Here is a 25962-nt window from a genome sequence, read left to right as displayed (position 1 = left end):
AAACAGAAAGTGGGATAACAGGAACAGGGTCATGGGAGGGAGGATGTGAAAAAACAAAACAAAAAAAAAGACTCATCCAAAGAAGTGGGGGATAACCCTACTGCATTACCACAAAACGGGACAATATATGAAAAACAACATACATACGAACAATGACAAAAAAAAAAAAAAAAAAAAAAAAAAAAAAAAAGATACAAAAACATTTAGAAAATAAGTAAAAAAAAGACAAGGAAGGAAAAATAGGAAAGTGAAATGAATGCAAGTAGGAAAAAAATGACAGGGTGTACCAAGTCATGAGAAAATGAAAAGCAATCTTGAAAGGGAGAGGTGGCTAAAGGAAAGGAATATTGGCTAGGAAAAAATCAAAATGTTTTCTACTTCATCCACACACCTTTCATTTATCCACCTCTTACATTTTCACATTTTGTTCCACAACTTGGTAAACAAATGCCCTTCATAAAATTTTTATTTCACTTCTGATTTTTTGTCTTTAATTCTCACTTTATTATTTCATATCCATGTTTGTTACACATGGTCCATTTTCCACTTTTTTTGATATCTTTTGATTTCTTTATGCCTCGGTTTTTTATCAGGACTTGATTCCTTGTTCTTGTGTAGTCCGTTTTAGCTGTTTTGTGTACTTTTTTTTTTTCATTTTATGTCACCCAAATGCCCCATTTTCTTTCTTTCGCCCAACAGCCCTCAGCTCTGTTCTTGTGGCTGAATTATCCTTCCTATATATATATATATTCAGACCAGGAAGGTAAAAAGCATGTAATGGTGCAGTGCACAATAGGCATGCACCAGGGCAGCAAAATTATATACGAAATTTGCGGTGTTCCAGCTCTGATCTGTTCTGCAACTGGTAATTCTTGCTGACTGAGCATCTTAGCAGTAATTAGTATCTTAAAGGGCAACTTACAATTGGAGAAGACAGGCATAGGCCAGAAGAGGAGGAACCCCCCCAGAATCTGGGCACTGCCCTCTGCATACCGGATCTCACCCTTCTTACTTGGTGATCTTTGGAAGGGTAAAAGCACAGGGAAAAGCAGCCACAGGCACAAATATTGAACAAAAATTTTGTGGGGAAGATGTTATTAGGGGCTTTAGGAGAACACTGACCATAAACCACAGCCAGAATGTAATGATGAAACTGGAAAAAACCTTGCCAGATGAGGTCTCAATAAGTAATAAATAACATCCTGTACTACAGTGTATCTAATCAAAGTTGAAAAAGAAAAAAAGGAAATGAGACTATAGCCAGACAATCTTTATTGCTTGCCTTTCACACAAACAGCATTCATTCAGCTGGCTTCCTTCACAGCTTGACATGGCTTATTTACACAGTAAATCCAGCAAAAAGCATAATGTAGCTCTTGAAAAAGATCACAAATCCATACAGGCTTTGCTTCTTAAATATTCTGGGTAAAAACCCACCTTGCTAACAGAGTAGTGCATTTGTTTAGGAGAAAAGAAAAATTGGGAAAGACGTGGTGTTGAGTCTTGCACACACAAAGGGAGGAAAAACTTTAACTGTTTTCAAGTACTTCATCTGAAAATATTAGTGTTGTATGAAAGCAGCTGAGTCCTTTAAGGCAGCCACATTTGACGTTTGAAGACCACAGCTATGACTTGCTTAAGCAGCATTGATCCCCTAGAGCTGAATGTAATGTGTATTTGCTAGATGAAAAATGGAAGGCTTGATTGCCCTAAATACTGCGGTAGAGCTCATGTAATATTGTTTACCTTACCAGGAAAGCAATGACGAAACAACGTCAAAAGTAAAATCTCACAATTTCATACATGCAGCATATGCATTTGAAGGCAGTGTGGAACAAAAAATAAATTTTTTTTACCAGAACTTAAACATGAAAAAAAGCTTATGTAGCTAGTCATTAATTGCAATAATGCAAGCAGGAAAATACCACAAAGGGCACATTGAATAAGGCAAACATCAAACCAATGTCAATCATCTTTTTCTATTGTTCAGAAAATGAAATGTGACCGTTAAGGGTCAATAAACCCTTTCTCACTGTTCTCTGGGGGCAAAATCTTGTTGACATGGTCAAACCTTCCCCTTTTCCTTTTTTCTAGCTTGTAAACAATATACCCTTGTGAATAAATCAGAAATTAGTAACAAATGTTTATTGTTAAACTTATATGATAGGCAGGGCACTTTAAACTAAAAGAACTCCGAAACAAACTGCTACCAATATCAAGTATTCCTTTACATCTCTTTAAAAATATTTATACAAATACAGCATATCTTAAAGGCCAATAACAAAGAATAGAAAAAAACATGCAAACAGATGTAGGGCAATTGTCCATACCAACCAACCACTGACTTTGCCACTATGAGCATAAACCAGGGTAAATGTTTTTATTTGTATAAACTAGAAGGCTTTATAACATAACATTTTGGGTTATTCCATTTACATAATCTTTATGAAAAACAATACCAAATTCAGTCCAAAAAAAAAAAAAAAAAAGTTCTACTCCAAAAAACTGCTCAGATCTTTTTTAGACTGAGCATGATAAGGGTATCTAACGTGTATAAAGTCTAATAAGTGTGTGCTACAAACTTATCAGAGTTGTGCACTTATAGTGACTGATAGACTTCCATAAATCATGCTGATTACAGCATTGTTTATCTTGTTGCAGGAGGGAACTGCCTGATGTGAATTATTTTTAAAATTTTACATATAGTTCTGCTTTATATTCTGACTAGCTAAAGCAAGGAAAAGTAATATAAATTTGTTCTGTGAAACAAGTCTTTGACAAGAGTTTCTGTGAAACTAGCGAGCAAAGTGGCGCAATAGACATGTTTCTGCCACACATCCACAATCACTAATCATTAGAAGTTTTCACCCTTCATTTTTGGGTGCCTTTTTTTTAACCAGTTTAATTACAAACCCTTACCCTTAAATGCAAATGCAATATTTTGTGAGACAAAGGCAACCTAACAAACGGCATCTCTTGAAAGGCAACAGTAGGAATAACATTTTATTGTTATGTTCACACATGCATCAAAGCTATGGGATTGCGCACGCACGCACGCACGCACGCACGCACACACACACACACACACACACCAAAAAAAAAGAAAAAGAAAAACCCTTTCTGATCAGGTTATCACAACTATTACGTGAGCTCTACTTTACACATTTTCTCAGGAGCTGTACCAGGCATATCTATCAGTATGGTCAATGTGCTGCCTCAAAACACAACTGGTGAGATTGCATATCCCAGATTATCTGGGGAAACCTTGTAATTCTCAATCTGAAGTTTGCAGGAGGACAAAAATCTGATGATTTGTTCATTCTATGAATATAACTACAACACTATGAGACATATTTACAATGAAGAGCAGACAACTATTTGCGGTTTGTTACACTTTTATTCACACACCACAGCAAATAAAGGTCAGGCTGCAGTGTGCATCAATCTGTGGAGTGTCTTTTGCTTCAGAAAGTAAAAAGATCTTTGTAACTTGAAGACAGCAGGTTGTGTAACCAGCTCATGGAAAAGATAACGAACTCAAGAAGAGCAGGTTATATGAATGTCATCCTACAATAAAGGAGATACTTTGTTCTGTTGAACAAAACAGCTCTTTGCACCCTTTTTAAATCCATTATGCTGTACCAGCTTCATGGACCCGAAGTTCTCACTGAGAAGTGCCAATTTATGAAGCAAATTGTAGTGAATAATACATGAGTTTTTCTTTTTTGGCTGAGGAACAGCTAAACTTTTATAATATGAATATATTTTATAAAAAAAAAAAATATAGGCAGAGCTTCTCCTTTTAACAGAATTTTGGAGATGACTAAAATGGATAAAGGTAAACAGCATTTACAACAGTTACCTAATCAAGCTGGCTAAATATTTATCAATGAAAGACACTGTAAACTTAGGAGAATTTTAATGCACACTTGGTTCCCAGCTAAGAACACAAAGCAGAATGTCTTACTTTCTTCTCTATTCCACTAAAAAACTGGAACATTGTTATATTGGATGGCGGTTTTGACATTCCCAGGGTCATGCATATTGTCTTCAGCTCCTTAAAGACCTCACTGCCTCCTCCTTCTTGTTCCTTCTTTACAGGCATATTAACACACAGCATTCGTACAGCTTCAAGTTCTGATAATAAATATGCTGTAAAATATGGAGATGATTTCAGAGAGAATATTAATTTGCTACAATAAGGTGTTATTTTGTTGCTTATGGTTACTAACAAAACAAGAAAAAAAAAACAGACAGTCCTGTTCAATTATGTATTTTCTAGGGGTACGAATCAATGAGTACAGGACATTTTGAAAAATCTTTATAACCTAAATAACTCTCTATTTGCGAATTCTTTGCTTTACCTAATAAAATATAAAGAAGGCATGCAGGCATACCTGAGACAATTGCTTTTCAAATAAACAAACAACCTTCCAAAACATATAAATCTTAGGGTATACATATTGGAACAAAAAAAAAATGTCATCCAGTCTATACTAGATTCTAAAAATATCTCAGGTGTAAAATAACATACAACACATTCTACATTGTGATTTCACACAAATAAAGCCAAAATGGAGAAGCCGCATGTGAGAACCTCAGTACACCCTATGATATATTAGCTTGGAGAACCACTTTCACCAGCAATAACCTAAAGTACAGGTAGTCCCTGGGTACATACGAGATGGGGACTGTAGGTTTGTTCTTAAATTGAATTTGTATGTAAGTCGGAACGGGTACATTTTATTTATAAATGCAATTAGGAAAGATGTTTGTCCCCACATAATATTAGGGGGCGTGGTGTCAGTTACTGTATAAAATCCTCACTGTGTGCTAATTACAAACAAAACAAAAAAAAATCTTTATAAAGCCTAGACATTCATTAACTTATGTAGCAAGCCGTGCTTTGATATGCAAAAAGAAACAACTGCAGAGTTTGTCCTGGTCAATAAAGGGTTATAAGCGGCTGCAGAAAGAGTTCAGTCCTTAAGATCACCCACAACCTCAGCTGTGTTTAGCAAAAGATTTCTTCTGCAAGTCATGCAAACTGCACCCTTCCCCCTTTAAGCCTCTGTTCTACACAGGAGGGAAGAGGGAAGCCCCTTCAGATCTAGGAGGCATCCATATGTCGGATGTCCTTAACCTGGGGACAACCTGTAATTATTTTCTATATGACTATCAGTATCTCAAGTGGTTGTGGTAGAATATTTTCTTCCTCATATTTTTTTTGGATTCAATATATTGTGAAAGGTTTTATATATGTGGAATATATTTTACTAAACTGAATAAGCAGCTCTATATTACATTTATGTGTGCAGAATATTAAATGTGAGTACTGATGTAAAGAAGTTTTAAACAGTATTATAAATCACATTAATATGTATATCATAAAATATACAGTCATTGGATCATCATAAACATATAGGCAAAATTAATCCACACGTGTAAACATATTAATAAGCATCGTACATACTTAGTAAAAGTAGGCAGTTTTTCTTGTCAAGCAGCCGTTTAGTGACATCTCCAGAGGTCAAGGTCGAGTATGGGCAGTTCATCTCTGTTAAAAGACCACTCATTTCTAGTTGAAACCCTTCTGCCTCTGCAGGACCTACAGCACAAATACAGTCATTATCATTAACATAATATTTATATTAGGACCAAAAATAAAAATGCAATATATTGGACCTAACAGTCCTTGTATACAGTGGCTGCAATTTGTAAGATTTCATTCGCAGTAACTCCTCCTGACGAATGATAAAAACAGCATAGGGTTTATTTAGAAGCTTTGTCACCCTTGTGATGGGGAAAAGTGGTGTACACTGTCACCCTAGTGTAGGACTACAATACACTGCTTCTCCCCATGAGGTGTAGGTATTTTGTATTCCATACAGAAGGACTGGAAGCATCCACAGGTATTTTATTTTGCACTTTTTGAAGACCTAATGCTATATTATACAAACCAAAATGGAGTCAATAGGAGGAGTTAACAATTAAAATTTGCACTTTTATAAGTTTACTAACTCTGTATATTTTCTTGCACATTTGAAGGAGCTTCTGTGTTTTAAATGATGGGCACAGCCACATCACTCATAGGCATGGTGAGACTTAAAGCAAAACTTTCAGACAAAAAAAAAAGTGCTTTCCACACTGTCTTGCCATTCTGTTTTCTTCCACATATCAGCCAATCTCGCAATGCACAGGTGTGAGGTTGGGTGACGTGTCTTCCTCCAAATGTACAAAAAACAGAACCCATGCAGAAGCAGTCCACCGCCTTTTGGGATATGTGACGCAAGTATTCTAGGAGACTGTGGCTTTCCTCTTCAGTCTTCACTGTTGCAGCAAAAAGGGCCTCGTCAAAAAAAATTAAAAAAAATTCAATTATGTAAAAGGGATAGCCACCTTTTACATAATGTTGAAAATGTGATGATGGTTTGCTTTAATTATATATTTGGAGTTTCTAATAATAAAAAGGTTGATTTTAATAACGGGTTTGCCACATGATCAGTCACTTTCCAGAACATTAATTTTAATAGAGTCACAGTAAAATGCAGTTGTTCCCTGCAAACCATCATTTACCCACCGACCTGCTGATCACACACTGGAAAAAATAAATGTTTTGCAATGGAGTGGGAAGGGGAGTTATATGTATTGTTATATATTATATCGCAGTAATACATGTATTTACTGTTTTACAAGAGTTCCAACACATTTTGGTTTTCCCATAAACACACCAAAGAGAATCTTTGAGAACATGATACATGTTGGCAAACAATGAAATACTGGTTTACAATATTGGTATTCTTAGAATCAGATATTTTTCAAATTTTTATTACTACAACATTCAAGCAGACCTGGGTACGTCACTTTAATGACTTACTATTAGTGGCTTCCACACTTTCTTCTAATTTGCAGAACAATTTCAGCTCAGCAACCAGCCATGCACAAAGCTTAGTATATTCGGGAGATAGGGCTCCTTGAGAAGCAGCTTGGATCAGGGCACCATCGTCCATCAGGGATCCTTTGTACCTAAAAAAAATAAATAAAAATAAAACTGGCTAAGTGACTTGAATTTGTAACATACATAAGGAATACAATCATATATACTTTGATTTGTTAATAAGTAATATTCACCTCCTCCTTCAGCACTCAATGTTTAACCCAGAATTTATTTTAGGCTGGGTGGGAAGAAATTGCAGGTGGGTGGTAGCCCGTGTACTCATTATTAACCAAAAACACCTGTGTGCGTACTGAAAAGAGCTGGGTATTGTGACCGGCTAAAAGATACTGGCAAAAACACTGGCATTGCCAACATGAATTATTTCCATCACCTAATGTTCCCAGTCTGGTAAAAGACACACTGTGAGTGCTATGTGTCATGGACCAATTCCATGAGTGTACACAGGCATCCTGCACATACATGAGGGTGATAAGGAACGTTTCACCATATCAGATGGCATAACACACATGAAAAGGACCCTGCATGGTAATTGGGCTTGAACCATTTTGGTAAGCTGGTTCAGGCAGCAAAGTTTCACTTCAAATCAAACTATTTTTGTCATACTTAATGGTTCCTCCACAGGTTGCTAGGGGCTCCTACATCTGCAGAAAACCTACACTGGAAGAGCAGAGATTCAACTTACTAACTTTGGTTACCATTGGATGAATGAACCATTACTGGGGTGTAACTGCAAACTTGCCTCACCCCCTATTCCTGTCTATGTGTCTGCGAGGATGTGTGTTACATCCCCAAAGGTATAAAGCCAAACCTGATGTGGTTACAAATCGATCAAATCCCATCTTTTCATTTCTGCACATAGAACACTTCACACGAACATCATCGCTAAAATTGCAAGTACAACTGCATTTTAAATCTGTACACAAAAGTAGATGCAACTTTCCCCATTCCTTGTATAACTGGTACTTTCCTTGACCATTAAATCTGAGAAGTAAATAAAATCCAGAGTTCTCTCTGGAAAGCTCTCTTGAAACTGTAGTAAACCAAACAATAGGACAATATAATAAATGAATGGCATATCACAAGTGTAAAAAATACACAATCCCCCAATTCACTAAACTGTAATCTTCAATAACATCTGAAAGATTGGCCACATGGAAAAAATAAGTACACTCGAGATATTTATTTCAGCCAGCCAATAAATCCTGTAGATAAAAGGAACATTTTTGATCAAATGACATTGTGATTTCATTTGTATATTATACATTACAAATGGAAAATGCAAATTACTATATTTTCTTTCTGCTTTTGTTCCACAGAATTACCAGGCGTTCAAGATTAGTTGGAAGATATAGATGGAATCCTAACTACACATCATATCCAGAGTCTGACCTCATCATGCCAAGAGCAGAAGACCTCTCTAACACCCCCAGAAAGAAATTTGTGGATGCGTAGCAGTCTGGCATTTTAAAAGATCGCCAGATGATTTCAAACCAATCATTCCACTGTAGAAAAGCTCAATCTATAAGCGGTGTATGACTAAGGCTGCTTACACACATTTAATATTTGTTGTTGCAAAGGATCTTTCACAATCCCTTTTAACAACAAAAGACTGAACGATGCATGAATGAGTGCTGCACATACAGCGCCATTCTGCTCTATAGAGACCAAGAAGAAAACAAAATTGTGGAGCAAATAACAGAATTTCAGAAAAGGCGGGCCATAGCAAAATTTTGGTCCACTTGGGCTATGTTCACACTGAGGTTGTGGTGGAGTTCTTGCCAGTGAACAAGTGCCTGGGGGAGATGCTACTAGTGGCTTCTCGTAGAGAATGAATGGGGGTGGCATTGAGAGATTCAGTACGGCTCACTGCCACCAGCTGTCAAATATGCAGATGATGGTTCTTTAACAACTAGGCGGTGTGATGTCAGTGACTGGGTAGGATGATCCTGTCCTGATAACACTAAAAATATATATTTTAAAAAAAAAATCAATATGGGTATTTAAAATGGCTTCCTGCAATCATACACAAACAGGACAGAGTAGAAGAGAAATTAGGCTTTTTTTTACTGTGCTGTGCTCACAACCAGATAATGTTTTCAAGCAGAAAACTAAAGTCAGGGGTTTTTGATGTTTTGTGAATAGGAAGAGGCACAGGAATAAGGTGCTGGGGGTGCAACGCCAGACTGGGCAGCTGAGATTTAGAGGTCTCCTCCCCACTGAGACTGTTCAAGGCAAGGAGAAGCAGCATAGACATGATCTATTACTTTGCAACACACTTGACTATTTGTGCTGCTTTTATTGTCCTGCATCTGAGCTTTGCTGTATAGCATCCTATAAGAGGTTGATTCCATTATAAATCAGTTACCTATAAAGCTGACATGAATAAAATGATTAGTACAGAGTTGTGTATTGTATATCTGCCTACAGCTTCACTTTACATCAATACACCACAGTTATCTTGCTATATCCAACAGCAGTGACAGACCCCATACCCTAAATCTTCCAGGGCCTCCAAGATGTCATTCTCCATGTCACTCTCCATGCTGTAAGCGCTGTCTGTATTAGTAAGTGCTGAAAGACGAACACACGGCCGTCCAGCGGCTCTCTGATTTCCCGGGCAGAGATGCTGACAGGAGCGCTCAGAGACCACCCTGCTGCTGCACAGGGCAAAATGACAAGCTCCCGTGTCACCCAGGTCCCTGAGCGTATGACAGCGAACTACGGCTGCCGGGCTGGCAAGGGCGAGGACCCCGCTTTCTCACTTTCCTGCTCTCTCCAATCGCAGGTGTGTCCCTATATCTGCCTGACCAAAATGCGCATTGAAATTGCAGCGTTATAGTCTTTTTTTCCATATGCACATTCAAATAAAATTATCATTCAATAAAATATTGTATAATATTATTAATCTAGGTATTGACTATTTACAAACAAAAATATTTAAATAATTGAAGCAGGCAATAGCGTTAACATCCCTGAGTAAACCTATATGTTCTGCTGTGTAACACGTGGAGAGGAAGTCGGAGCTGGTCACGTGGGGTTTAGTCAGTCTTTAGCTATAAAAGAATTAGCTAGAGCACAGGTGGGGGATAAATGTGTTAATGATTTTTTCACCAAAAACAAATAAAATACATAAATTAAAAAAAAATTGCAGACTTTTTAAAAATGATGTTACAAACCCCCCTCCAAAAAAAAAAAAAACACCTTGCAGTGGGCCCCGGTTTATGCTAAGGTTTACTAGAAGTAAAAAGATATTTATTTTCCTTCTCCCTCACTCTCATAGGTTTGTTCACCTTTTCATCTGTCCCCCCCCCTCTTAAAGCGTACCTAAACTCAGAACTTTCACTTTACATAGATTGGTAGACAACCCATATATTTAAAGTGAACATTTTGTTTTAGTGTTTTTTTAAGTGCAACACTGTTTTTTTTTGCGATCAAGAATAAATGGGAATGCAGAGCCACCCAGGTTACCTACGTCACACATCCCAGGATGCTCTTGGCTTCTTCTGCACATGCCTGAGCATCTCAGACATGTGCAGAAGGAGCCCTTTAATCAATAGGGAAAAGAATTGTCGATCTCACTCATGCAATTTCATGAGATCAGCGATTTTTTTTCACAGTCTACTTCACCCTATCTCATCTGCGCAGTGCGCAAAAGAAAAGAAGATGATGCCTGGCGCTCCCCCTACACCAGGTCTAAGACAGATACTGGGACAACATGGGACCCGATAGAAGAAACCTCCCAATGGATAGACTGATCTGCGGGATTGAAGGTAACTGTAAGTTTATTGTTTTGGGTTAGTTTTGGGTTTACTTACGCTTTTAAGGTGCTCTATGCTGTAGTCACAACCTCTTCTCTATGCTGTGACAATTGCAGGATCAATATTTCTGCATTTTAAGTGAGAAAGGCCATAACGAGAGGTACCCTAGGCAAAAACAAGCTACAGAAAGTTTTTTTGTTTTTTACTTATATCATTTGAGTTCAAGGTAGGAAAAACAGAAAATTATAGTTTTACAGTTATCCCATTTTGTGCTCACCCAGGCTCTAGACTGGTCTCTCAAAACTACTTCTTTTCCCTGCTCTATTGTTCACAGGCTTTCTGACATCATCAGGTACAATACAGAACCAGCAGTTCTATTTTGTAGGTGTGGATGTAAAGGGGGCACCCACACCCTGGGACATTGGAGAGAGAAGAGCACTGTCTGCCAGGCTAGTGAGGGATAAAGTAAGGCAAAGTTCAGACTTTAAAACCGCTCAAAAATGCTTGAGCGAACCGATCTGTTGGGCTCCTTTGCTATCCTTTATTTGTGACAGGCAGTAGAAGACAGCAATATTGAAGCATATATTTTTGGACAATTACATAAAGCTTCCAGGGGACACTTGCCATCCTTTCCACCTCCATAGATAGAATTGTTAACACTTAAAAATGTTTGTTGAACCAAAATGCTTTTTCTGTCCTCCTAGAAAAAAATTACCACTAGTTGCATAGCGAGGTCCACTGTATGGATCAATTTTTTTTCCGAAGTTCAACTGTAAACACACCATAGTACAGAACTGTAAATGATTCAGTTTACACAATATGCTGAACTTCAATGAAAAAAAATGCATTGTGGGGAATTGCCTGCCCATTTAAATTAAATAGGCTGACAATGAAGGGGAACATTAAAGCCTGAAATATATTGAATAATTGTGTTTGTAATAATGCAATATAAGTGTCTGAATGGTCCTACTGGGGTTTCCTCTAACGTTTTGTGTCAGGTAGCTCAGTTTCACTTTGTTTTAGAACTCCCTGAAAGGCACAAAAACTATGATTATACTTATACTTATACATTTTCTATATTCTTTTCTATATTTCTTATCCTTCTATATTCTCAATTTACACTTTGCGTGCCTCCTAGGTGCTCAGTGATATGGTCCATTATGGTGATTGGCCACGAGGCAAAAAGACTTGATGTTTACGACCACACTCATGATCAAAGCAACTTGACATTTTTATAATATAGTACTACAAGTTTCAGGGCACTATATGGCACTCCGGCAACAGCTGAATAGCTTTTATCAGGATTGTTTCCTGATGGTGAAATCAATGGGTTTCTGGAGGACCTGGCGCACCTGGGTTCTGTGGAGGAGAAAATCAGGTGAATAGACCAACATGTCATCAATGTAAACTATCACAAATTTTCCAGAAATTCCCGGAACACATCATTTACGAATTCCTAGAAGACTGTTGGGGCATCACACAGACCAAAGGGCATTTACTAGGTATTCAAAGTGCCCATCTCCGGTGGTAAAGGCGGTCCTCCACTCATCGCCCTTCCGAATTCTGATGGATTGTAGGGCTCCTTCAAATCAAGCTTAGTGAAAAATGGAGCCCCGTTGACCTGAGAGAAAACGTCTTCCATTAGGGGTACAAAAGGATGAGGCAAAAGGCATAGTCAGGGATGATCCGAAGACAAGGCAGGCAGGAGTTCATGCAAAGTCAATAATCAGACTGGGTCGCTGCTGGTAATAAGTCCGAGCTGATGACAAGACCTAGGGAAAGACAACAGAGGTCAAAAGGGTAATTCAACATAGCAACTCACCCAAACACTATAACACAAAGGCGATAACGGGCAAGGGTGCTAATAACAGGGTCTCATTAAATGGGCAGAGTGCCCAATCACATTGTGCCACCTGGAGCTATTGGATTGAAAGAAACATTCTGAATAATGAATCCCTTGTGGCTGATTTGGCCGCAGGGAATTTAAATTATACATGCCCTGCCCCTGGGGTCGCCGCGAGCGAGGACGACGTGAGATCGCTGGCGGCGTATGAGCCTTACACTTACTCATCACTGGCTATTTAGCTAGCTCAGACCCAGCACTCAGCGTTAGTGTCACATGTCTCCACTAGTGCTGAGCCCTAGCTTTGCTGAGCTAGGTCCTGTTCACTTGTTGCTTTATTTAGTGTTTCCCCTGTCCAGTTCCTGTGTTAACCTCTTGTTACCCAGTCTGTTGTTTTCAGTCTATTCCCATGTGCCGTTCCAGTGTTCCTATCTGTGGATATTCCTGTGTCACTTGTGCCTCCTGTTGCTTCCAATGTCTCCTGTGTTCCCTGTGTCTGCAGTGGCCCCTGTGTCACAGGTGTCTATTTCCTGGATCCCTGGTATTTGACCGCTGGCCTGTGACCTGATCTCTCTTGCTTGCTGCTCACCTTGACCCCAGCCTTCCTTGCCAGTTTTTCAGTCTAGTAATTGGGTACCGCGTATCTGCCTGCCCATCCTGTGTGCCCAATGATCGCAACCTAGCAGTAACCAGCAGTGCAACATCCTCAACTCTAGACGCTCTGGAGAAGCCATGGTTACTGCTTAGACTGTGCGCTTTGGACCTTCTCAGGTCTCACACCATTTCCATGCAAGCCGTGGAGCCCCCTAGTGACCATGTCTCCTCAAGCTTGACATGTATACTGTAGGGTATTTACCCTAATGGGTAAAAGGAGGAGGCCAAATAAACAGTGTCCCCTCACCAATTTCCAGGGGGCAGGATAAAACACAAGGACGTTGGGGGGTACAACACAACATGTAAAAAAACACAGAGAACATAATATCAACCAAACAGCAAGTAAATTTGGCAACACAGTAAGTAACAGTAAATACGATTAGCCCCGCAGTTTTAAGACTGCAAAACTGATGGTCAAAAGTAGGTGGCCATGTCTACCAAACTCAGGGGTAAACCAAACAAACCAAATTACAACTGTTTCCAACAAAAATCACCCAATTCTAAGTGAAGAGAGAACACCACAACCATAATGACACTAGTGTCAAATTGTTTCAAATGAGCCCAACACCCTCTTAAAGCAGGCATAAAGTATAGGCACTTATACAGGAATAAAATAGGACCCAGGACCAGATAAAACAAAAAAAAAAATATATAGAGATTGAAACACATGAACTACTCTGGAGCGTCCCATCACTTCTCATTAAGGGTCTTAATAACCTGCAGTGGGTGGGGCATTGAGGTTACAATCTCCTATGGGCGATATTTGCAAGGCTGCTTATAAAGACCATGTGGTGGTATGGCAGAATGTACCTTTTCTGAGGCGGCATCCGCAGGATCCAGTGGCAGGAGGCCCAGCCATTGGGGGATATTTTCTGCATCGGCATGTGTGAAGGCAGAGTATTGCTTTTCCCTGTAGGTGAAAGACAATTTAAATGGTAATCCCCATTGCTACAGAATCTGTTTGGCTTACAGTACAGTCACAATGGGTTTCATTTCTCTGTGCTTTTTGATAGTAGAATAGGACAAATCTGTAAAATGCTGGTAGTCATATCCCTGGAAAGAAAGAGGTTCAGCTTCCCTGGCTGCCTGCAGGAGAGACTCTTTGGTACGATAGTATTGCAGCTTTACGAAAATGCCACTGGGGGGGTCCATCAGAGGTGCAACATGTCAAGGCCCTGTGTATCTGGTTGAATCTCAACCGATCCACTGGAATATTAGGATAAAGTTCCTGGAATAATGCTGTAACTGTATATTGTAAATTATGTGATGGACGCCGGGATGCCCCTGATGCGGATATTGAAACGTCTTGCACGGTTTTCACCATCTTCCAGTTGGTAGTGTAGTGATCGAATATCTCCCTTCAGCATCTATTTACTCCTTTTGCCCCTCTAACACAGTGGTGACATCACCCGTTCTACCTTCCAGCTGTAAGGTGCGGTGGCCGAATTCACAGATTTTTTTTGAGAAAAGTGATCCTTGATCTGATGTGTTGTAGTAGCTGGGGCCTTATGTAACATAACCTGGAAAGCACTCAGACGAGCAGCATGGTTTGGAGCAGCAGGAATAGCCACCAGTTCAGTTGACAGAGCTCGAGTGGCTGAAGAGTACAGGGATACCCCTTACCCATTCTTATAAAAGGTTAAAACACCCCTAGAAATAACAACACATCACCATGCATAAAAAAAAATCTTTATTTTATTTTGAACTAATACTTACCTTTTCAGGATCCAACAATGTGTATATGCGCACACCATGATCCATCCATCCTCCAGCATCGCTGCTGTCTCCACACTGAAGTGATTCCTGGATAGATGGATGGGGTGTAGGTGTGTATCTGTTCAGAAATGTAGGTGGGACAGGCCACACACAGTAGCATTCAAGTGCATTCATCTTCAATCAAATGAGACACAAACATCTTACAATTGAAGGAATTTTACAGGTAGTGTGCTCAAAAAATTCCATGAAGTTGATGTCAGAGAGTTTTGGATAATTATTCAATAATGCATGGATGGATCATCAATTGTGGGCTCCAATACACAAGCTAATAAAGGAAGTGAGGACTGGTGAGATTTGCATTGTCCATCTATTCAGAACTAGCACTCTCTGATTTTGTTTCAGCCTATAGAATTACATCAATGTAGTGAAAATCCAATATTTTCTGTGTCCTGGTCTTTTTACATAGCTTCCCCAGAAACCAGGACTGTATAGGGGAAAACAAGGCAATTGGGAGCTATGCAGTATACTCGTTTGAAGAGGTGCTTTTTAAGGATACACAAAGATTTCAAGACTTGGAGCAGGACAGATTTATTATGGAAAAGAGTTTCAAAGGAAGTGTTAAGCTTGTTGAAATACAAGAGTGTTAGGTGAACAGAGTGAAGGATAGAGAGTTCTATATTCATAGTGAAGATTATGATGAGGATAAAATATGAAGCTCTTTGAAAGTGAGAGTTAAAAGTTTTTTCTGGGTTGAACTGGACAATTGTTAGCCAATGTCAGAATAGGCAGAGAAGGGTAATATTAGAAGAGAGGGATGCAAGGTAAATGAAGCGAGCAGTTGTGTTCATTGGAGATTTGAGAGGTCTACTGGCCACAGAGGAGGATATTTGATTTATATGACCAGGGTATGTACAGGCTATTTAGTCTCCTCTTGTGTGAGCAAGGGGCAGATTTGTAATATATTTTTGGGGTAAAAGAAAGGGACAGGAAAAGGTTTAAGAACTAATTAAACGTATCGAGCTTAGTGAGTTAAGGTTAGTTGGGTGTTTTCAAGAGACGGTGGGGCAGACAGAAAGTTAGAAAACACCACATATTCTGTTTTACTCACCTTAGGTTTGAGGAAGCCATGAATAATGGAGAAAGGCAGTTAGAGACATGTGAGTGGAGATGTAAAAAGAAAAGCCTTGCAGACATTACTAGATTGTATACAAATTGTTAAAAAAAAGTGGCTGTTGGTGATCAACAGCACTAAGGAGGGTAAAACAAATATTTTTTTGAAAAAAATAGCAATAATTTAAGATTCATCGTGCTTTAGCAAAATAAAGGTTACTCAGCTTACATTTTCTTTTGCTTCGTTGAAAAACAAAGGTTTCAAATATACAGTATATATATATATATTTACACACACACACACGTGCACAGAAGATGTTTTGTCAACCATTATCATTTTTATCTTTCAGGTTTTCTTTTGTTTTTTATGTTTTAGCATTCCAGAACTTAAAAATGTGGCTGTCCACTATAAAGACTTGACTTAAACCTAGCTTTCATGAATTAGAACCAGCATGTGTTTTGTGCAGTTTGCATAAATACTCATTAGAGGGCACTTTATCACTGTTCTATGCAGTTTGATTAACAAGTTTCTATGCACTTTCATTCTGGCTGCTGATAGAATAATATTTCTTTTCAAAACATGACATTTTTCAAATGTGAATATGCTGTACTGTCTTTTCAAAATTGAATATACATGCCTAGAATAGCAAGGAGCGTTATTGATTTTTACAATCTGGAGTTTCTGTATAGTCTGCATAATGAACATATTTAAAATGCATAGAAAGCAGTATAGCTTTAGGCATATGGGACCATAAAAAGACAGGAAACTGCAAATATTGGGCCTTCTTTGTTGACGTACAGAAGCATCAAGATCAGAGATCCTCACACTTAATACCAAATTTCAGCTTCAAATCTCAAACCTATTTAAATAGGAGCTACCTGAAACACACTTCCTATTCACCTACAGCTACTGTGCTTTATATCAATAGATATTTTCAAGAGCCAGACAGAGTATAAAAGTCCCATCCAGACCTTTAATAGTCTAGTGCGATACATACATTAATACACATTATGTCCTGCGTTAATGTGCATTAACAAAAAAGTTACCTTTACTGGTAAAAAGTGCTCCATCATTTTGCAAACAGAGTTCAGTAGGTCCTATGGCCCCTCTCCTTTTCTTTTCTTTCCGGCGCCCCAGCAAAGAATATTACTAGGGAACTGTTCCATATGTTTTCCTGAAAAGGGATGCGCATATTGACCAGGGAACACCCTTCATGTCCAAGGTGATGAAGGACGTATGCAAGCAACTGAGAACTGCCTTCTACCTTATTTACCGTTTGAAGTTTGTGGGGGTAAGTGTTCCCACCACCCTCCAACTGCGGTAACCCTTTTATTACAGAGACATTCTCTCATGTCCAAGCCAATGTAGGATCTCCCAAATGGTCTTGCCAAACTGGTCCCGAGAGTACTAAGTCAGGCAGAAGGTTCTTCCTGCGCCTCTTGGGGCTTCACCGGGTCCCCTGCAAACACCATCAAGAAAGAAGTGTCCGGTTTTAGGGTAACCATCCTAACATTTGATCCTTCAGTGTCCTTACTTTTTGACTCTGGCTCCCAGCAGCCAACTCTGGTTTATTCAGGTTGAGGGCTGGGGACTTGGCCCTCCACAACTTCCAGAACAGGGGAAAGTCTCGACCAAAACAGCACTGTAGACTGGGAAGTCTGACACGCCCACAACATTAGAGGCAGTCTCTTGGTTAGTCCCAAAGGTCCCCAGAGCTGTTGTGTAGTTTCTGACATCTCCATGTATACACTGAACAGCAACAGGTTGTCTCCGTTCTTGTGTGAGGGTAAATATAACAGCATTAACCAGGGTGACCAGACTCCCAGAGTCCAGAAGGGCCTGAACCATAGTCTCCCCTGGTAAATGTAGCCATATGAACATCAGGGGTGGAGTGATATGCTGGTAGGGCAAGGAATGACATTGGACGTTTTGTGTCACAGTCCATTAGAGTAACAGCCAGGGGACAATTAGCTGCCACATGGTCTGGTTCCTGACAATGCCAGTAGGTAGGTTTCCCTGGCTATTTCTGTGGTGTGGTTCCAGGCTAACAGTCTCAATTGGTTTTCGACTAAGAGGAGCTTCCTGGGTACGCATACTTCCCTGTTGCCCTTGGTAAGCATCTCTTGGTTACTGTAGTCTCTGGATGCTTGTCACCTGCTAGTTATCTTTCCACCACAAGGTGTTCAATCATTTCAACCAATTAATCTGCTGACTTTGGATCAGGATAGTTGACCCACTTTGGCAACTTGTGGGGCAAAGCTGTCAGAAAGTGGTCCATAACAGGGCGCTTTACAATTTGTGGTGTTGAGAGTGTTTCAGGGTGTAGCCACTTCCAAACTTGGTGGCAGATAACATGCATTTAGGACCTCTGGGATTTCTGAAAAAAAGCATTTACATAGGATGCTCTTATTTTAGCTTGGCATCCAGGTCTGCTTGTAGATTACAGACATCTTGTATGTACTTATTTCTATTGCATAGTGTGGTGTCATCTGCAAACACATAAATGGTACTTTTAATCCTAAATGCTATACAGTTGACATTCAAAAATCTGGTAACCTTTGGACCTGAGGAGTGACGGATTTTCGAAAAGTCCAGATTTTTGAAGGTTATACTTACTTCCACACACAGGCTAGCCTTCCTCGCACGCACAGTTCCAGGGAGCGGGCAGGGACATCAACGTGTATTTATTATAGCAAGCAAGACCTAACAGCTGTTTCTGCAGAACAGCGCCATTAAAACTTAAGTGGCCAAACAGTGTACTACAGTCCCTGTATTGAAAATACGATCCGAAATTCATGCCGGAAAACTGAAGGAACTGGATTATCAATGGCCAGATTTTTGATTGTTAACTGTATAATTTATAGAGATCTGTAATGGTCCGAACACTGAACCTTGGGATACAGTACTAATAACCTTAGACCAAAGGTGCCCAGCCTACGGCCCGTGGGCTGTCATATACAGACCTCTCCTTATTCCTTCTCTGCTCTCTCTGCTCGTTGTCTCGGGGTGATGGGATGTGCACATCTCCTATTTTTCTCTATCTAGATTGTGCTACTAGGAGTGGGTGTGTACTATAGACCTGGCAATCAGCTGTGACTTCTCCTCACCCACCTTGTACTGGGTGGGTGAAGAGAAGCAGCAGCATGAAAGCTGTCTGTGTCTGTCTATGTATAAACCTTCATATCTCCTACACTGATTGGCATATAAATGTGAAATCTTCAGGGTACAAAGGGGTCCTTAATAGTAATTTCAACCCCCTGAACATAACAAGTTGCCAGATATGGGGTCACAAGCATAAAATCCTAAAAACAATTAGGAAAATGGCTATTTTAGGATTAAAATGTTATACCTATCATATCATGCTACCCTGTCAAACATAGCTACCCCATAACGTTCTATGAACCCCAATTTCTCTGTAAGAAAAGGGAAATATAGGTGCAAGTGTAGGACTCTTGTGACTAATTCCCCTTAAAATCTCATCACTATGGCGCCATCACACGATACAAAAAACTATACCTGTCATACTGTGCTACCCTGTCACACATAGCTGGCCACTTACCTTCTGTGAACCCTAGTTTCTCTTTAACAGTATGTCTGCTTATGTTCTTTGAATGCCAGTTTCCCCTGAAATAGGAACTGCAGGTATGTAAAATGTATAAGTGGGGTACTCTTGTGGATAACTGCCCTAAAATTTTATTGCTGCAGCACCATTACAACATAAGAAAAACTGTAGCTATTATAACATTCCACCCTGTCACACATATCTGGCCACTTACCTCCTGTGAACCCTAATTTCTCAGGAACGGGGAGATGTAGGGACCTGAAGATGTAGTAATAGGAACATGTATCCCTTGTCTATCGGTCACATAAATTGCATTTCTCTTTAAGTATGCATTGCAGAGATTTTGGGGTATCAAGAAGTTTAGCAGCCCTCTATACCTAAGAGGATTCATTGTATGGTAACGTTTCTTCTCTTTGATACAGGAATTGTGAGCGGGGAATAATATATGACTGGTCAGCACTGAATGATAGCTTTAGTTTTGTATTTAGAGTGCGAAAATTCTTGATTTGTCATCTCTTATATTTGGTGCATGTATGTTACGGTAATTAGAAACATTTAAATTTCATTTTAAATTATTTTTAATTTTAAAATAAAACTCTTCTAGTTTTAAACATACATCTTTAATGTTTGTTTGCATTGTAGTCCGCGAGTTTTATCCCAATGTCAAGAGTGGCGCCCAGATGAAAAGATTGGGCACCACTGCCTTAGACCTTTCAGAGTATGAATCATTAATCACTAGATGCAGTCTTTAAGCCAGTCCATCCATTTACAGATTGAATTTTCTATACCTGTAGACCCTAACTTTGAGGTACTGTGTCAAATGCTTTTGCCACATGATTTTGTGTTTCAAAATCATACTATTATATTATACTGTAAAATAAATTTCCATGAATGACAATGTACATATAAATCCAGACAGAAATGAACCGCCCAGGAGGTTAAGGAGCCTACATGCTCAGACAAATTTGGGGGTTTGCCTTACTTTATTTTGCAATCTTTAATTTTGAAATGTTGTACATTTAGATTCCTTTTTCCATATTTTGTTATGATAAAGGTGATCTTTCATTTTTATATTTTTTATGTTCATGTAGTGTATGGCGGCAATTCAACTACAGTGTTTTCTAGCATTTTCAGTTTGTATCACATCTAAAAAAAACTTTTGGGCCTGTTACCAGCATGTAGTTGTGGGAGATAAATCCTTTTCCTTATCGGAGCTTGTTAGGAGACCTTATGCACAAAGGCATGATAAACAAAGCTTTTTTTCTGCACTTCCAAACAGGTTTATTGGAATTTGCCACCTACATTGCTATCTACACCCCATACACTATATGACAATTGCAACTTGTTCCATCCAAGAGTTAAAATGTTTAAATATCCTTTGCATAAATAATATTGTAACAGGGTTACCATAGAATTAACTAAATGCTAGTGCTTTGTTTTTTCCCTGTAATGTACTATTTTGTAAGAATAATGAATATACATTTATTACTCCTCAACTTGCATCTAGCAAAAACTTACACTAGGAACTAATTTGTGTTAAAACTTTTACAGGTTATTGTGGTACATAATCTTAGAAGAAAATGATGTGTAAGGCTTTTGAACTCGGGAGGTTTGAATTAGCATAGCAAATAAGCTGCACTTAGCCTTCTGCATATCTTTTTTGCAGAAGACTGGTTCAGATAAACTCACATATCCAAATGCAAGATGCAGATACCTGTTATGCTTCCAAATGACACTTCCACGGTCTGCTACTTATGCTCTTACTGCTAAGGTATAACATTTCTAATTTCTATTCTTTGGCAGAAAGCTTTGTCAAGAAAAAAGTGAATATTAAAAAAAAAAAAAACATAACAGTGCAAGTAAACAGTGAACAAAAAAATCACATTCCTTAGAAGTCAAGTTAACATCAGCAAGACATCATCAGCAAATTTGCCTGAGAGGTAGATTAGGATGTACTCATGTACTTTTACGCCTATTCTGAGAGGGAGGTGTTCATGATGTGCTGTTCTATTAGCTGCATGTTTGGACCAGGCAAGGATGAAATTGCTTGTCTAGAGTTGTTTAAAGTAGGTATGTGTGGTTGCTGGTATGTACTAGCTTTGGTTTGAAAGCATGGTACAGATGCTGCAGGACCAGGACAAGCTTGGCAACTGTGGTCCTTGGTATGTCCCCACTTTGGGATGCATGTATGGCACAAATACTCCAAAATGGCCAGTATTGGCTTATTTACTATGGTGTAACAGTTGCATTTGTTGGTTAGAATATGAAGGGTCTACTGCAGGGAGTTATGCTGGAGGGGAAGTTGGCTGTAGAAAATAGAGTTTTGAGGATATGCGTTGTTGGACATATCAAGAAAAACTGTACTTCTGGTTTGATGGTGACTTAGGTGATGCAAGTGTTGCATGAGGGGAGTGTGATTGCCATTGCTCACCCTGCAGGTATGGCTGTATGCACCTGGGTTCTTCCTGGTGGGATGACCTCAAGAAACTTACACAGACTTGTAAAGCTGGCATTTTGTTGTTTTCCTATAAACGTCTAACAAACATAGGAGAGAGGTCAAGGGTTGCTGAGCATTTACAATGGCAAGTCAATAGTGTCAAAAATATTACCAATGGCTCCAAATCAGAGTGAGAACTACCCTAAGGTACTTGTCCTAATATTTAGAGCTCCTGGGGAATACTACCCTTAAGGTCTTTAGCCTCCAGCTTAAAACTATTGAGGTCCTAATAGCCAACTGCTCTGGCTTCTCACTTTGTTCCCATGGACTCCAGAAGGGTTCCCCCCAGTTGTAAAATACTGCAGAACAGTACTGATTGGCCGTTACCTGTGCCCTAGGTACCAGCTATGCAGCGACAGGCATCCAGCTATTGCTCCCCTGTGGAGAATTAGGTACTTGAATAACTGAGAAACCCAAGAGATTACTCTTTCACACATAAATAATCCTTACTAAAGGGGTACCACCAAATTTTTGTGATGGATATACTGGGGAGCAAGCACATAAAGTTTGCTGAAAAGTGTTGGCCTGATATGCATTTATACCTTAATAATTTGTACCTTAATAAGAGGTACCAAACTGATTGCTAGTGTGTATGCTGCATTGTGTTCTTTCTGATTTGTTTCTAAAATAGTCATTACAGATTTTAATGAGCTCAGAAGCTGATTATCTTCTTTCTTTCTTCTTTGAGGAGTGTATTATCACATGTGAACTTAGTCTGAAAAATGAACGACAAGCAGATGTTTTTTCTCTTGCAGATACAATATTGGATAATGTTATTCTCCTTTGCAGTTCTTGAAGATGATCTTTATCTGACAAAATTGGCCTTCCGCATATGATGGATTTGCCTCAACAGATTGTTGACTTGTTTCCATGAAGGAGAATTGAGAATCCTCATCACTTATTGTATTATCATCAGACCTGAACCAATTAGAGATATTGTAGTCAAGGATGTTTTGCAAATAAAGTTTTACAAATGTTCATCCTCAATTTTGTCTATTTATCATTGTATTTATAAGGGTCTATTTATAAAGCAGTGAATCTTAATTTCAACAAAACAATCCCAGATTCTCCTCCCGAGAATGTTGCATAAAATGTCAGATTCCCAGCTTTATAAATAAACTTCACATCCTCTGTGCTTCTTTTTTAAAATCCAACCTAATTCTCAATTAAAATTATCTGAAATCTGGTTGTGGCTACTACACCAGTGGATCAACTGTAGTGTTTTGTCCCATATCTTTGGCAACATTCTATCAAATTTAGCACTTTTATTTACAAAAAAAAAAATTATTATTAGATCTTAAAACATTTACATAATATGCTTGTTATGCCTAAAATCTGCATTTTTTTTAGTTTTTGGAAAATCCCCCCAATATTCAAACTAGACCCTTTCTGTGGCATGGGATCTAGATGGCCAAAAAACTATGCAGCACATGCATAGTTCCCCTCCCTGGCCATACCAGGACCCTGTCTTTCCGCAACAGCATGTTGGCTAATAGTTAAAAGAGAAGATCTCATTCCCACAACTGGTTTCCCAATCTGCAGTCTGCTGGGAATCTGAAATCCATTTTGAATCTGAAAGACCCCCTAATAAAGTGGACCGCAGAGTGCCCACATGTCTCACACCACTTAGTAGGTTACATACAACTGCAACTCCTTATGTTACATACACCTGACCCCCCACTCTACATTTCATATGTATGTCTCAGAGTAGGCTTAGGTTTCATTTACCCATACCCCAACAAACCCCTCACACTTTTAGGGTGATTTATCCACATCCCCATGTGTCACGGCTCCATACTTTCTTTTTCTTTTTATGCCCCTGATATGAACATATTCAGTTTATTTAGGTACTGTGCCCTCATAAAGTAATGAATGAAATGAAAACAGAAAAAACTACTTTTGGTTCTGAAAAAACGTGTAAGCATAGACAACCTAACTTTAAAAATGTCTGACAAGTAAACACAATAGAGAGGATGAAAACAGATTGCAATGCTATTTGACATAATTATAGTTAGTGCTAGAATCCATTGTGTGTCTATGAGATAGTAACGAGATAATCATCTAACAAAGCATTTGACATTACCATTTTGTGTTCCCATTATCACAGTGTGTTATCTGTTTTTCTGCATCTCTGAAAGTAATTGAAAAAAGAACAATTAGATGATCTGAGTCTTTTAGATCAAGAGCATTACTTTGTCTTTGTGGATCCATCCAGTTGCATCTAGTGTACATCAAAAGCTATAGTATGCCCAAGCATACAATACATAGTCTCACTCTATTATTTTTGGGGAGTGTGAACTGTAATGTTCAGTTTGTTCTGAGCTATAATTATAGTGTGTAAGCTCCCAGCGTGAGCTATTGTGCTCACATACTCATTGTAATATTACTAGCTATGAGGTATTCAATTTAGTGTAAAAAATAAAAATGACTCACTGCTTTTACCTTATTTAAACCACTAATATGCCGGCGGGATAGGTGAATTTTTTGTTGGTTGCTGGGATTACAGCTTTTAAAATCAGTTCAGTGTAGTTTCAAGTGTCCTTTTATAATATATGAGACTGAATTACAAATGTAACTCTGATTAGTAATGTTTCCCAGACATTTTATATTCTGACTAGACCTAAATGCATTCGGCTGGTCTTTTCTGAAAGATAGGATTTATTGAATATAAATAGGATTTTAATGTAAGATGCACATACATTTTCAGTGCAAACTGAGGGACTTTGCTTTATCCTCTACATGTGGTAATGGCTTACCTCTGCTATACTAATAAGGAACAATGGCTTCCAAAATTTCAGATTTCTGACCTTGTTTCTTACAAATCAATATTAAAAATATGAACTTTTTAAAAACTTTTATTTGTACCAGACAGCATGAGCTGCTGCAGTTTACCAGAACTAAAACAAAGCTAAGAAAATAATGTATTCCTATTTAACCTCTTGTTAAATTTAATTAGCTCCAATTACCTCTTTCTTCCTGTACATACTTCTGGGTATGATGTCAAGGATAGTGTGCAGGGTAATTCTACATGTGCGTACTTGGCCCATACCATAGTGCCAAGAATATCAGAAAAATGCAGTATTTTGCATTTAATGCAATCAATCAGGTAAAATCTTTTGTATCAAGTTATTTACCTTATTCATATTTCCCAAGACAAAACATTCCATCAGCAGATGAAGTCAGAGAGCTAAAGGTTTACTGTCAGTTTATAAGTATTGGTATGGTAGCTCCAAAAACTAAAAGTTGGTCACAAAGTTCAAACCATAATGCAAGAACACCTAGTATATCTGTGTCCCTACAGTGCCCTTTGCCTCCCACCAGTCCCACCCGACTATATACACATGTAAGTTGGGTGCATATCACTGATTTTGGTCCTGATTTATTATTGTTCTCCAAGGCAGGAAAGAATACACATTCATCTGGGTGATCCAGCCATCCCGGAATGGATTTGGCCAGAAATGAAAACATTTGCTAACAAATAGCTCATGACTTTTAGGAAATCCATTCTGGGTTTGCCAGATCCCCCAGCTTTACTGATGTAAGTGTATCCTCTGCAGCTTTGTGGAGCTTTAATAAATCACACCTTTGTGTCTTTGAGTCTTGATCAGGAAGTTATTTTAAGTTTCATTGGGAGAGTTCTAGGTTTTGCACACCTTGCAGACTGGCAGCAGGGTGTGACAACAACACTGGGATTTATTTTTTGCTCCAACAGACATAAAATAATGGTGAAGGCATAAAATTGACACCAATGTTGTGGGTTATTATTGTTGACACTAACATCACATCTAAGAGTTATTACTATGCTCTCAACCAGCACTTAATATACTGCACTTTATATGATACATTCTATGGATAACCTTTTA

At 38.7% G+C, this 25962-nt stretch overlaps 1 protein-coding gene across 1 annotated transcript; it reads right to left on the bottom strand.

Annotated features, from left to right (window-relative positions):
• Positions 1-3925: 3925 nt before the first annotated feature.
• On the bottom strand, positions 3926-9699 carry FAM98A (family with sequence similarity 98 member A). Its single transcript, XM_072410442.1, has 4 exons — positions 9451-9699; positions 6878-7026; positions 5474-5608; positions 3926-4152 (listed from the first exon to the last, which is right to left on the bottom strand). Exons 1-4 carry the CDS (start codon positions 9498-9500, stop codon positions 3941-3943), a joined length of 546 nt encoding a protein of 181 aa, XP_072266543.1. The 5' UTR covers positions 9501-9699; the 3' UTR covers positions 3926-3940.
• Positions 9700-25962: the final 16263 nt, after the last annotated feature.

The sequence above is a fragment of the Pyxicephalus adspersus genome, chromosome 4 (genome assembly GCF_032062135.1).
Source record: "Pyxicephalus adspersus chromosome 4, UCB_Pads_2.0, whole genome shotgun sequence".
In the NCBI taxonomy this organism is placed as follows: Eukaryota; Metazoa; Chordata; class Amphibia; order Anura; family Pyxicephalidae; genus Pyxicephalus; species Pyxicephalus adspersus.
Note: the sequence above shows the minus strand (reverse complement) of the source record. Positions and strands in the feature narration are given on the sequence as shown.